The sequence below is a fragment of the Nanorana parkeri genome, unplaced genomic scaffold, assembly GCF_000935625.1.
Source record: "Nanorana parkeri isolate BGI_ZX_2015 unplaced genomic scaffold, ASM93562v1 scaffold565, whole genome shotgun sequence".
Taxonomy (NCBI): domain Eukaryota; kingdom Metazoa; phylum Chordata; class Amphibia; order Anura; family Dicroglossidae; genus Nanorana; species Nanorana parkeri.
In genome coordinates this window covers 129,737-144,930 of record NW_017306833.1, presented here as the reverse complement: position 1 = coordinate 144,930, position 15,194 = coordinate 129,737, and the positions used below count along the sequence as shown (strand labels likewise).

The window sequence follows — 15,194 nt, the reverse complement described above, 5'->3', positions numbered from 1 at the left end:
CTGCACAATAAATTCATAATTATACATAAGAACACTCCAGATAAATTAAGCACCAATAGCATCACATTTGAAGCTGCACCTGATAAAGGAATGTCTTCTATAATGTCTTAAATGTTTTCTAAAGGTCCCCACACACCTTACGATCGTAAGATAATCGCGGGAAATCCCGCGATCGTATCATTATCGTAAGGTGTGTGGAAGCCGTGCAACTTCTACTACTGTAAGGTCGCACGACTTTAAACTTACGAACATCTTTGCAAACCCGCCGAGCATCGTACGATGTTCGGCGGGTGTGTAGCATGTTCGTAAGATAACAGCCCGACGGGCCGGTGTGCGCACGCGCACACTGCCCGTTCGGCATTGTGGTCATCGGAAGCCCGCCCCTCAGCGGGCGTGGCTTGCGATCATCGCAAGTACGATCAGCCTATGCAAGTTTTTTTTAAGTACCTCACAACCATCGCAAGACAAAAGTCTAGCGATGGTTGTAAGGTGTGTGCCCAGCCTTAGACGGTGATTCTAAACATACCTCAGAGGCCACCAACAGCTACTTTAAAATTAAGCAAGCTGTAAAACCGCCTTAACTCTTCTACGCAACATGTAACTGGCCACCTTCCCCTCTTCCGAGCATCCCTCACCATAGTTCACTGGCTCTTGTAGAAGCCTAGGACCAGAAACAACATCTTCAGGATGGTGATCACGGTGGGGGTGGGGACCTGTAATTAGGTCTGGAGCCAAGCGGGGTACATGCTAACTGATGGAGGCTTTGGCGTGGACCTAGCACTGGCCACTGTGGGAGGGGTGCTCAATGCGGTGCAGTGTTTGAAGAATCTGTTGGTCTGGTTACATGTGTGCTATGAGACAATGGAGTTGATTTACTAAAAGCAAATGTGCTGTTCACTTTGCAAACAAATTGTCCATTAGCTTAGTGACTGAGGTTAACCTCTGCTGACTTCCAACATCCATTCATGCGATAGGAAAAATACTGTTTTGTTTTCTTGCACGTAATTGGATATTCTTTGCAAAGTCAATTTTCACCACATTTTCTTGTGCTTTTGGGTCAGTAGTGGTGTACGTCTTAGAGTTCTGGCATGGAAACCTTCTGAGTTTGCCTTACTGTGCAAACTGAAACCTCAGGGCTTGTTGACACCAAGTCTTGCTTTCAGGTCTTTTGCAGTCACTCGAGGGTTTCTCTCAACCTGCCTTCTCAGAAATCTGGTTGCAGCCATTCCTTTTTCTGCCCTGTCCAGGTAGTTTAACCACTGTTCCTTTAGAACTTGCGAACAATTTTTCCAACATTATCTCTAGGAACATTTTGTGCCTTTGCTATCTTTTTCTATCCTGTTCCTTGTTTGTGAATGGCTATGATCAACGCTCAACTTTTTTTGACCATACTTGTGACTTAGACCTATTTCTAACATTCAGTCGAATGTCACTCAACAAACCCCTAGCCAGTTCAGGTATTTCATGTGTTCTAGCTAGGGATGCACTGAAATTTTGGCCGCTGAAAATTTAGGTCGAAAATGGCACTTTGACACCAGTATGTTTCGGCATGATTTGGTGCCGGACCTCACTGGATCGCATCCCGGCCGGCTCACTGCATTCCGGTGCGGGAGGGGGCGTGGTGGTGCATCGAAGTCTGCATGCACTATTTTTTCTGATTGGTCCAAAACGCAGGCATTGATGCTCCACGCGTTCTGGTGCGGGCGATCGCCCTGCGGCCGGGGGGCGTGGAAGGGCCATTGACTTCACTACCCTGCCACGCCACCTCCCGCTCCAGAACCCAGTAAGTTGGCTGGGATGCGATCCAGTGTTTTCCGTCACTGAGCCATGCCGGAATACACTGGGGCTGGCGCTCTGCACATTCTTGTCACCTTGATCAGTGGAGATCAAAGGGAGTCAGTACACAATCTCCCTTTGATCTCCTCTCTGGTCCCTGAATGCAGGAAGTGATGTACATTACATCACTTCCGCATTTAGTGTCACTCTCCGGCAACAGATGCCGGTGAGAAGCTGGTGGAGCGGATCTCTGCTTCATCAGCTTCTCTGGGGGTCCCTAGGTGACATTAGGGGTCTTGGAGACCCCTGATGTCTCCATAAAGAGGACCTGTTATGTGAATTGGCTATCACATAGGGGGCTAAGAAACCCCCTATGTGATAGCAATAAAGTTAAGTGTAAAAAAAAAAGTTGAACAAAAATTAAACCATAAAAAAAAATAAAAAGGCTTAAAAAAAGTCACAAATAACAAACATGAAAAATAACACAATGTTTTTTTAAGTCCCCCGCCCCCCTCCCCACAGACACATGCAAACATGCGTCCAGTGCGCCTACGTGCGAAAACGACTATTCCGCCTATTGTGCCGCACATATTACATATCCCCATGAATGTCGCAGTAAGAGCAATAATTTTAGGGCCATTATTCACTGATAACACTAAACTGATGAGCGGTAAAACCTTTTAAACATCGCCTATGACCAATTTTGGGTGTGGCCGTTTACTGCGATTTTGCGGGCACACGCAATTTTAAGGCTTGACATGTTTGGTGTCTATTTACCGGACTTGACCCCGCCTTTTATATTTTACCAAAAAAATGGGGTGATAAATGTTTCATTTCATGGGGAAATAGTTTTGTTTTCAAAATTAGGGTACTTTTTTTGTTATAGTAAAAAATAAAACCACCAGTGGTGATTACATACCATCAAAAGAAAGCTCTATCTGTCCCCAAAAAATGGTATAAAATTTGTTTCAGTACAGCGTTGCATGACGGAATACAGGTCAGTCAAAGTACCGCAGCGCTGAATACGGAAAAATGGCCTGGCCAGGAAGGAGGTTTAACACCCTGGTTTTGCAGAATCAGGATCAGATGTCAATAAAGGCTTCTGATCGTTCCAACAACGATCAGAAGCCTGCAACATTGTTTCAACAAAAGAAGCTAAATATTTCTATTGCTGAAACTTTAGAAGAAAAAAAAGCCAGTATACATCGGGATTTCCTAATCCCGATCTATACCAGCTGTCAAAGTGTGACGGCAAAGCTGTAAATACCGCTCTGCTCTCACTGTCAGACACCCGATTCCTGAAAGGGGATCGGGTGTCCGAAAAAGCTTAACTCTTTCATTAATAGAGGCCTCAATACTGAGGCATCCATTAATAACCGGTCACCGGTGATTCTCAGCGGTTAACAGCATTACAAAGGCCCAAATAGCTGATCACGTGCAGTTTACGTGATCAGTCATTTGGGCACTTAGTGGCTGGGATGTACAGTGTACGTCTCCCATCACTAAGGGGTTAAACATGTTATGATGAAGGAAATGTATCTGAGAGGAGAGGGTTGACAGAGAGGGTTAAGCGAATTGGGGCACCAACAGCATCGATCTGATTTTAGACACCAGGTCTTCTTTGGTACCTGTCCAGGTCAAAAGCAAATCACCAATGTCGCACTTGTAGAGTAAATCCTTCTCCCCAAGCAGCAATAAGCAGGAGCAGTGACCGTTCACTCTGATGCATAAAAATATTAGCAAAAGATTGGGCTACATTAAAACCCATGGCTCTCCCAGGGGTTTGCACAAAAAATTTATTCTTAAATTTGAAATAGTTGGGTGTTAGGATTTCAACAGGAGGTAATGTTGTGACTGAAATAAAGCTTGACACATAGTAATGAAGCCATCACTATGAGTGACAACATTATATAGACTTTTGACATCCAAAGTGGCCAAATATGAACCTGAAGGGATAGAACCTAAATCAAGTACAAGTTCTATGACTGAAGTAGAGTCACAAAGAAAAAAAAAAAGGAATATTGGCTACAATGGATTGCAGGAAGTGATCCACAAAAATTGCAAGGGACTGTAAGAAGGAGCCACCGGGTGATCTAATTGGCTGTCCGGATGGATGAGTAGAGTTCCTGTGTATGTGTCGTAACGTGTAAATAATCAGACCCTTAAGATATTGAACTGACTGGAATTTACTGGCTCATTCTTGCTTATCCAAACATGATAAAAAGCTTTAGCCCTGGTTCACACCTAGGCATTTTTGAGCAGTTCGAAAAGCGCTTTTAATTGCCCAACACAAGAAATTCCATGATCTTCAATGGTTCACACCTGAGCAGAAAAACGCCTAGCAGGAAAACGCCAGACGCCTGAAAAGATACAGGAGCTTCTTTGGGCAGTTAAAAGCGCTTTTCCTCCCCGTAGACTTCATTGGAAATGCCCAAAAATGCTCAACAGAAGCATGCTGTACATTTTCGTGAGCGGTTTTGCGCGTTCTTCCATTGCCCACAATGGTTTATGAGCTGCCAATCAAAACGTGCGTCTTCATGTACGTGTGTTAAAACATGCATACAAATGTGCACAACGCACAAACACGCAAATAACCGAATGCTGCGAATGCACGTACAAACGCGCACAGATGGTGCAGCCTAGGTGTGAACTAGGGCTTTAGAGATTAAGCCATCTACAATTTTATCAATAACTCATAGTGATCGTAGGAGCAAACAAAGCCCCCCCCCCCTTGTCTGCTGGGTGCAAGACAAGAGTATAGTCATTTGCCATCTCCTACACTGCAACCCATTTAGTTCTGTACAAATTGTTATACGTGTGGTGGTGTTTAAGCACCTGTGAAATCTGTCGGATTTGATGAATAACAGATGCTTCCTAAGTTCATCTCACTTTAAATTTAGATGTTTCAGGGCTTGATGGTCAATTGTTAAGTCTTTTTAAGTGGCAACATTCTTTTCTTTCAAATTGTGTATATGTGCAGACTGTGTAATAAGTGTGTGTGTGTGTGTGTAATATATATATTAAGGAACTGAAAAATCTTTCTTCCGATATGCTGAGAAGCATGCTGCACAATAATGTTATGTCAAAGAAAAGCCATAGTCTATAATTTTAACAAAATGTGATAGTTTAGAAGCGCAGAAGCTTTTTCTAGCAAAAGGCTTCAAAATACTTAATTGTCTAATATATCCTACCTGTTCTAGCAAATAACATCCAGAACATCCTATAAGGAGTTCTTGTTACTTTGTTAAAATATGGGATAAATCTTAAATGTAGATATCCTAAAAACAAAAAGCTTCCATTATCTCATGGTGGGGAAAGCTAATCATTTTTTTGTATTCTAATCAGTTCCAGGCCCTTGTGAACCAGACGATTTGCTGGATGGGGTTGTTTTTGGGGCCAGGTATCTTGGATCTACACAATTGGAATGTGCAAGACACCAGATGGCAAGTACCCGAATGAGACAAGCGCAAGAAGCAGTGGACAGGGTCAAGGTGAGAGAAGTAAAAACTACTGCTGTTCAGGTGACAGTAGATGGAAAATCTAAGTTGAGTTGAGTTAGATGTGTAATGCAAAATAGGTACAAAGTAAAAAGCAAAATACAATAAAAAGCAAAGTATCAATAAAGTATATAAAAAATATCTGCATAAATGAACAATAAACATGATAGCTGTGATATGGCAGAGGTATGCCTAAACAGAACTAGACATAAAATGGGGTAGAATTATAAAGTAGCGCACGTGTCACTGGAGGTGAATTACACTTTCATTTAAAACACATGCACCTGGAAAATTCAACTGCAGTGAATGTTTGATAAAAATCACTTTATAAATATAACACCAATGTATTACAGCCAGCTCAAAGAGGGAAGCGGGAACTCTGAAAACAACACTGTCAAATACAGAGAGCAATGCAAGCACTAAATATATTTAGAAAAATGCAGAGTAAAATGCACTTGCAAAACCGGATTTCTTTCTCACCCATTGAGGGACACAGGAAGTCACAGGTGGTTTATATTGTTAATGCTGCTACCGAGATCAAAGGGAGTTCGTATACTGAACTCCCTTTGATCTCCTGTCACAGGGAAGCTGCTCGTCGGGCTCCACTGTCTGCTCGTCACAGACGAGTGGACGAGTGGATTTTTCGAGCCCTGTATATATATATATATTTTTTTTTATACATAAAGAAATAGTAATGTTTCCAACGTTTTTGCTAACACATTTTTACTCTCAGATTTGTATTCATTTATTTCAATCAAGATTCTTTTTCTACATCGTCGCTGGAGTTTATCTCTCAGATTTACAGCAAGCTAGTGCAGTCATCTTCAGCCTGGCTTTTAGAGTATAACATCAGGACCCCCACCTGAACTAGACACTGTGGGGACAGCCCAGAAGTAACTTTGAGGAATTGGGCTCCGCATGGGGGGGTTTCCAAACTCCATTCTGGTAAGTTAGCAGCTGAGTCTCTGGCATTGTCCTGTCTTTGAAGAATGACTAAATGAGTAGGCCTGTCAGGCCAAGCATTGGGAGCTACCTCTTTAACATTATTATACCCTGCTGTTTTTTCCATGAAAGGGGTTAATGCTGTGGGATTGAGCGCTGACATCAGCCACTGGTCAAAGTGTTGTGCCTGCTTGCCCTTCGTACTCTTGCCTACCGTACAGTGTTTCTGCTACTAATTTCAAGAGCTACGTGGAACTTTGATGTTTGATGCATTCCTACTGGCCACCCACAGTGGCTTTGGTCAGTCTGGCCATCTGACCCTCAACTGCTACCAACTGTCTGGGTTTAGTAAGTACCTGGGTCCTTGCTTTCCTACCCTGAGCCTATACATTGCCTTACTGCCACAAGGTCACAACATATCTGATTCCAGAAACAGAGGGGACAGTCCCCCACTGTTCCAGGTGCCCCTGACAGTGCTGATGTCTGCAGCCTGGAGTCATGTTGCACTGCTTTTGGAGTTTATCACATCCTCTTTGGCTCCATAGGGTACAGCATCTCTTAGACTGGTTCTTGACACTATTGTCAAAGATGCTACTGGTGCAAGAGCACCCATCTTGCCTAAAGAACTGACTGCAAAGTCTTTTCCCTCTGTGAATGTTAAGAAATGTTCCTTTTTGTTTCTGCACTCCCACATCCTCCTTGTCAAGACCACCCAAGCTTTGTATCCAGTCCACCTTCAAGGTCTGACACTCAGTCTGCCAGATCCTCAGAAAAGCCTTCCACTGCATGAAGGTGTGGGGACCACTGTCTAGAGTTGTTAACCCTTGCGGATGCTTGGACAGCTTGCATCTCAGACAATTAGGTGCAGAATGTGATACCCCAGAGCTACAAACTGGAGATTCACTCACTGCCCCCTCCTTGGTTTTTCACCTCCAACTTTCCTGTGTCACTGAACAGATTAGCAGATCTCTTGGGTCTTCATTGCCCCAGTTCCTGCAGCAGAACAGTTTTAGGGATTTTCTTCCAACCTTTTCAGCGTTCTCCAACCCAAAGGGGGGTAATCCCCATTTTAGATCTCAAGGCTCAGAATGTACTAATGCGGATTAAGAAATTCTAAATGGAATCCATTAGATCTGTCTTCTCCTCTCTTCACTCAGTAGACTTTCTGGCCTCTGTGAAGATGATTATTTACATGTCCCAATCTCCAGTGCATCAGTGGTTCCTACGCTTTGCTGAGGGGCCCCCCATACGTCCAGTTTGTGGCCTTGCCTTTCCACCTTTTTTGTCTGCACCTCAGGTATTCAGCAAGGTGCTGGTCCCACAGTTAGCTGTCCTGTAATCTAGTGGCATCCCCATTGTGGGATACTTGGATAACTCGCTGTTGAGGTAGCCATCACCATGGACTGTTGGACAATGTGTCTTTGATTGTCCAGATGTTACAGTTGTTTGGATGGATCCTGAACCTTCAGAAATAGTTGCTGGAACCAACTCATTGTGTGGAGTATCTGGGTCTAGTCCTGGCACAACTCAAGCCAGTGTTCCTTCTACAGGAGGAACCTTTAGACTTTCTTTATATCCATGCATTTGATCCTCCTTTCTTCCTCCCCCTACAAATATGGAGGAATAGGTCTTCCTGAACCTCATCTCACATATATGTTTAAATGGTGTTGTCGTGCTCATCATGCTCATGAAATGATGGGTTCAAATTGAGCAGGACAGGGTTCCAGTGCCCCTTCAATGTCTCCCTTGGCTCCCTTTATGCCACTCACAAGCTCTCAAAATCCATCCAACCATTGTAGATACCTTACATGTTCTCTAACAGATTTTCCCCTTAGCAGTGAGCACTTCTCACCCTTCACCCATTATGCCAGTTGTAGGCCACCAGGCATAGACAACATTGCAATTAATCTTGATTCCTCCACTTCCCTTTCTCAACAGCTTGGTTAAGTTCAGAGAGATTCCAAAATCTATTATCTCTGCTGGATGACTGGGCAGCCTACCAACGTTGCCAGTTTTGAAAGTGATCCCATGCTACCCCCAACTTGCCAGGCACACCACCCCCCTAGGGACCTTTGCCGGGAAAAGCCCCCAAACTTCCATTTACGCTCCTACCTATACAAGCTTATAGCAGATCCTCCTAATGATGTCATACCTCCTTAAATCTGAAGATGACCTTCAAACTGAATTCAGCACCGCACAAATATTTAGAGCTAATAACTTAATTCACACATTGTCTAAAGCAAATTGATTCCAGGAACAGGGATACAAGCTATCCTGATACTAATACTGATACTGATGCAGGGTACAGACAACATTTCCCAAAATGTACCTACAAATTACCGTGACCTGTTGGAGCTGCCATTCTGCACCAGACACGCACGCCTTCCACTAGTGCATCTGTTCTGGGGTATAAAAACAAAAACATACAAATCCTAATTCCCTTTTTGTCATCCAGGATGGACCCTGAAAGGGTGCATCGGCATGTTGTTCCACCATCTCTAGGTGGCTCAAGGTCCCCACACACCTTACGTTAATCGTACGATAATCGCGGGAAATCCAGCGATCGTACGATTATCGTAAGGTGTGTGGAAGCCGTGCGACCTCTACTACTGTAAGGTCGCACGACTTTAAACTTACGAACATGTTTGCAAACCCGCCGAGCATCGTACGATGTTCGGCGGGTGTGTAGCAGGTTCGTAAGATAAAAGCCGGACGGGCCGGTGTGCGCAAGCGCACACTGCCGTTCGGCATTGCGGTCATCGGAAGCCGTCCCCTCAGGGGGCGTGGCTTGCGATCAATCCAAGTACGATCTGCCTATGCAAGATAGGCAGATCGTACGTTTTTTTAAGTACCGTCCAACCATCGCAAGACAAAAGTCTTGCGATGGTTGCAAGGTGTGTGCCCAGCCTCAGACAGATCATCTTTCCAGTTTACAGTCTGCACGTATCAGATTTTACCCTTTCCTGTCAAGGTGCACTCTACATCTGTGAATTCTTCATGGTCTTTTCAGCACCAAGTAATGGTTTCTCAAATTTGCAAAGCTTCAAGCATATCTTTCCTGACTTTTTGGTGTCATCTAATGCCAGCTTCGGGTGCAAGGTCCTTTTAGGCTGCGTTTGAGCTGTAGGAAGTCCCAAGTTATCTGTTGTTTTTTTTTTGTTATCTGTTAGTGTTTGCCCCTCAATAAACAAGAAAGAAAATTAGTTGTACATTGTAAAACCCTCTTCTTGAAGTCCATTGAGGGACATAAGTCCCATCCCTCTGTATTTATGATCATGTTGTTATTACTGCTTTGCTACAAAACTAGGACATGCTGGTAGTAGGATGGATTATTCTGGCTTTGCCAGTGTCTAATACTCCTGTAGGCAGCAGTATAACCCAAAGGTTAAAGACTTATGTGTTCCTCTACAGACTCAAAGAAAAGGATTTTACAAAATAGATAAAAAACATTTTTGTCTACATACCTCAGACATCACTTCCTGCCACTGGCCAGGGCAAGTTTGGGAGATGGGCAGGGACTGGTTGTTACCCACTAGCTTTTTTCACTGTTACACCACCAGCATTTGTGAGTGCATTTTAGTTTGTTTTTTCAAGAGTTTTTTTCTACATATACAACACTAACCACTGCTCTTTCTCTGGTTGTTTTTGACAGTTGTTTTGTGAAGGTGAGAGTTGAACCTAAATTAGATCTCTGATGTGGTTACTGTAGCAACAAGTGAAGGTAATGCTTTGTACTATAATGTATTTACTTTTTGGTTTAATTTTTTTTGTGTGTAAATTTTCAGGCACCAGATGGAGAGTCTCAACCCATGACAGAGGTGGATGTTATGGTTTCCACAAAATCTATTAAAGTGCTGACCGCAAATACACAGGTTAGAATTTATTATGTGCCTTTTTTGCTTATAGTAATAAAATATATAGTGGATAACTTTCATATGATTTTTTTTCATTTGTACAATTTTTTTATTATTGCAACTTTAGGAAGCCTTGATGGACCACCCATTGCAGACAATTTCCTATACAGCTGACGTTGGCAGTATTGTGGTTATTATGGTACACAGAAAATTACCCCGTAGCTCAGACAAGCCTTCCTCCAATAAAAGACCACATAGGATTATCTGTCATGTCTTTCAGTCAGAGGATGTAAGTGACAGCAACATTTCTTGCCACCCTTCCTTTTAATGTCTTAATGGGCAAAAAAAATATGTAATTTTAACTGCCCTTTGATTCTTTTTAAGCATGTCCATTTATTACTAGTTTTCTGCATACACAGAAAAAACAATAGGTTGTATAGTGTTTTTGGGGGGATGGGGAAATCAAAGCCTAGACAGACTGCATTAACTTCATTCCTTGTGCTCTGTAGTTGCCTCCCCATACTAGCACTGTTTATGGGATTTATGCAGATTTTAATAATAAATTGGGATTTTATCTAGAAATATTACAGATTTTGGTTTCTTACAATTTGATTCAATCTTTTTGGAGTGAATTATTTTATTATAAAAACTTAAGTAGTAAATATGCCTTGTTTTATTACTTTTTGACTGTTACATTTTGCTGTTCTGCTTAGGCACAACTCATTGCTCAGGCCATTGGTCAGGCCTTTGCGTTGGCATACCACAATTTTCTTCAGTCTGAGGGTGTAGAACCTGAGCAAACTGAGAAAACACGAATGACTGAACGGCTCTACAATGCAGATCTTGCTCACTTTACCAAGCAAGACAACTGCAAAGAGGTAGGTATACATGTACTGCCATGGGTATAGGGCAGGGGTAGGCAACCTTAAACACTCAAAGAGCCATTTGGACCCGTTTCCCACAGAAAAAAAAACCCTGGGAGCCACAAAACCCTTTTGACATCTAAAATGAAGATAACACTGCATATATCGTTTTTTTTCCCTTTATGCTATGTATAAAAGAACTATAGTGTGTTGCATTTATGAAATCAATGAACTGCTACAGAGAAAACACCTGCAGCAAACCAAAAAATGGCGTCTGCTCTGTGTGCCGTCATGCTTTTTTTGCATGTGTACTGGAGCGTGCAGGCAGCTGTCAACCCGAATAATAAAAAAAAGGACTATTTCACTGAACAATGTAAAATATATATTTGCAAAATAATAGCCAATTAAAATATTTATTTTACCTGGTTAATGTGATTTTTGCGCCTGAACCTCAGCGCACAGCGTCTGCACATCAGGGCTGTAAGACGTCATCTTCACACAGAATTGTAAGTTGTCATCTGTGAGGCGTGAGCGATGTTTGTTTTTAATATAGTTCATGTTGGAGAAGACCTGCTCACATACGTATGTGGATCCGAAGATCGACAGGACTCCAAATGCATACTTTTTCATGTTCATATAAGTGTCGGGGATGGCATTCCATGTTTCGAAAGCAAGTTTGTCCGGTTTGGGAAGGTTTTCAATATCACTCCATTTGTGATTCTCAGCAAGAATGGCCTTATGGCGGGCAACATCTTCAAGATTAGCTGTCAAACATTTGAACTTGGACACCCATATATCTTTGTCGTCTATGTCGGCCAGTTCAATCTCAAGATCGGGTTGACTTACACCTGCAGATGCAGTCATATTCAATAGGGATGGATCGATGGTCAGGGGAGTGACAGGGAAGGATAATGTGTCTTTTTCCTTTCTGAAGTCACAGAATCGTTTTCCAAACGATGTTTGCATTGCGGAGATTGCAGGCTGCAAATACTCCGAATGTATTATATCATGAGCTTGTTTGAACTCTCTCAAAGAGGGGAAGTGAGACAGTGTACCTCTCTGTAAATCTCTGGCAAACACTGTCAACTTGCGCTTGAATGCCAAAACCTCCTCCAGCATATGTAGGGCTGTGTCTCCTTTCCCCTGAAGACTTGTGTTCAGGTGCGCTGTCATATCTACCATGAAGTGTAGCTTTTCCAGCCACTCTGGGCATTCCAGCTCAGGAAAAGTGAGCCCTTTGCTGCCCAGGTAAGTTTTCACCTCTTCCAGACATGCGGCAAAGCGTTTCAGCACCTCCCCTCTGGACAGCCACCTGACTTTGTTGTGCAGAAGGAGATCAGAATACATGCTTTCCACCTCGTCCAGTAGCTTCCCGTGCCTGAATATTTCCAAGCCACAAAACTAGCATATGTAGTTGCATTTGCAGACTTCATCCACTTCTTGAAATTATTTTTGCTCTGATCAACCTTCCGCTTCAGTTCTGAAACGGCTTTTCTCATCTCCATCCGCATATTTTCCAGCAAAGGCTGTGTGTTAATTCTGGAAATGTCTTGCAACATTCGACTTTTTGTTTGCAAATTTCTCACCACATATTAAGCATACTGGTAAACCAGTCTCGTCAGTAGTGAAAGCAAATGAATCTTCCCATGTACCATTAAACGTTCTATTTTCTTCAGAAATTTTTATTTTCTTGGATTTATCCATGTGCGTGTGTGGAGCCGTGAACAGGGCCATCTGATCGGAAGACGATTAATCGATTATTGAAAAAGTTGACAACTTTTTCAATAATCGATTATAATCGATTAGTTGTTGCAGCCCTAGAAAGCGATGAGTGGTTTCTTTGCCCTCTCTAGGATCGCCAGTGGGTCCTAGATCTTACACTATTACTTAACATGCCCTTACCATGAAAATATATCTGATATTTGGTCTGTTTTACATACAGTAAATTCTGAAAAGAATAGATTGTAAAGTAAAAGCATTAATAGCAAAGTAAAATATACTTACAATGAGGTTTCAATATGCATGAAGACAATTGATTTCACAATGAGACATTTCATAAAATACAGGGAAACACTCTGCAATTTGAATTCTTTTTTTTTTTTTTTATTGTATTTTTAAATCCTTTTTCTAAATGCAGCTGCTACCCTAGAAATGTTGGTGACTGCTTTAGGGCAATTATTATGGAAAATTCACACATGCTGGATTATTTGTATCCGACGACTTTTTAGAGTGATTAGCACTGCAGTTCTCTTTTTATTTTGTCATCACTGTCAATTCACAGAACTTTATTAGTTAATTTGCATTCTCACTGTTAACATCAGGTAGAAGCTGGTGATCTGTTTAGAAGCCAAATGTTTTGATCTTCATTAAATTACTTTTACATAAAAATATATAACATGATAATTTCAGCACCTTTGTTTTATTTTTATTTCAATATGTTTTTATTAAGGGTTTTCAATAAGACAGATGCATGACATATTGGCAAGCGCTGTAACAATACAATGGTAATGTTTAAGTCAGTAATAAATGTAAATTAGTATTTGTAAGCAAAATAAAATATGTTATAATAGAACAGTCAATTATTATCATCTTATAGCAACAAAGAAAGCGATTAAAGATAGGAAAAGGAATGAAGAACCAATACTGGTATTTCATTAACCAAACAAGTTTAGATCGTGTGAAGTCAGTACAATATAATGAATTTAACAGGGTTTGTATTTTAGGGTCCAAAATTTCCAAGTATTTTAAGTGAATCTCAAGTGGATTGGTGGAAAAATATAAATTCAGTATTAGCACACATTGCATGGGATTGAAACTACTACATGCATTAGGCTTTTATGTGAAATAAAACTGTTGTGTATTCTGTGCATATTTGGATGCTAGCTGTTTTTCTTTCCTAGTGATTATTTAGAGTGACCTGCTGGCTGGCATAGCATTAGTTGAGCTATATAAATTCATGGAGTTTTCACAGAACTCAACATATTTGATACAAAGTTATTTTGAGACGGATATGATGCCATACATTTCTAACTTTTTGCTGCTCTTGTGTAAATTAATCCATAGGTTTGTATCCAGAAACAACAAGGAGAAGTGCTGGGTGTGACAGTTGTGGAATCCGGTTGGGGATCTCTACTTCCTACTGTTGTCATTGCAAATCTTATGCATGGAGGACCAGCAGAGCGCTGTGGAGAGCTGAGCATTGGAGACCATGTGATAAGTGTCAATGGCACAAGCTTAGTAGGGCTTCCCTTTTCTACATGTCAGGAACTAATACGGGTGAGTTGGGAACTCTAAAGCATGTATGCTTTTCACAACCAATATGATCCAGTAAAGTCTGCATCTAAAACAGCAGAAAACTAGTAAAAAGGTAGATTGTATCGCTTCTCGGCCTTTTGTCTAAGATTTTAGTCAGACTTAAAAATAGCATATGCCAGTACACTGGGTTTTCCAATGATAACTGTGCAGCAACAGCATGAAATTAATCAATTTTTTACATCTCCTATACAATCATCCATTGTGTTTTCCAGGAGCTAAAATGTCAGTCTGAGGTGACCTTGAGAATTGTGCACTGCCCACCAGTTGTCACCGCCATCATACATAGACCTAATACTACCTATCAACTGGGCTTCTGTGTGGAAGATGGAGTGGTAACTATGATGTATTTAATTTATGTGCATCCATAGTATTCTTGTCCATATATATTTACAGTGAGTTTTTATACAGATTTGCAGCCTTGTCCGTGGAGGAATTGCTGAAAAAGGTGGAATCAGAGTTGGACATCGAATCATTGAAATAAATGGACAAAGTGTGGTGGCTACATCACATGACAAAATTATACAGACACTGCTGGATGCTACAGGGGAGGTAATGATTAGACCTAGGATTGTATTTGGGGTTATTTTAATTTACTTTTATGATTTAGGTCTTACTTATCGTATAGTAAATTTTAATCTAACACATATTCTTGCTGAAAATTGCTAGATGCCTCTTACACACATCACATAATTCTAATTGGTATTATAAATAATCTTTGACGATGGGTGTCTTTCAACAGGTCCAAATCAAAACCATGCCAGCCTCTACATACAGGCTGCTGACTGGTCAGGAGACCCCGACTTATCTCTGAAGAATAGCTGAATTCTTATCGAGTATACAAGGACAGCCTTAAAACAGACATGATGCTGAAGATCCAGTAATACTGTTGATATATGTAATAACATATCTCTACATGTGCAATTCATTTTATATCAAGACTTTGTTCA

The 15,194-nt window shown here is 41.5% G+C and overlaps 1 protein-coding gene across 1 annotated transcript in view; it reads left to right on the top strand.

The window, feature by feature from the left end:
• LOC108791668 (amyloid beta A4 precursor protein-binding family A member 3-like) overlaps positions 1 to 15,194 on the top strand; it is a 24,419-nt gene extending 9,225 nt beyond the window's left edge. The window contains exons 3-10 of the mRNA XM_018562207.1: positions 5,122 to 5,267; positions 10,001 to 10,087; positions 10,197 to 10,358; positions 10,783 to 10,947; positions 13,996 to 14,208; positions 14,460 to 14,579; positions 14,656 to 14,796; positions 14,987 to 15,194. Coding sequence (XP_018417709.1) covers positions 5,122 to 5,267; positions 10,001 to 10,087; positions 10,197 to 10,358; positions 10,783 to 10,947; positions 13,996 to 14,208; positions 14,460 to 14,579; positions 14,656 to 14,796; positions 14,987 to 15,058 — 1,106 coding nt within the window. The 3' untranslated portion in view covers positions 15,059 to 15,194. The remainder of the gene's footprint in view (positions 1 to 5,121; positions 5,268 to 10,000; positions 10,088 to 10,196; positions 10,359 to 10,782; positions 10,948 to 13,995; positions 14,209 to 14,459; positions 14,580 to 14,655; positions 14,797 to 14,986) is intronic.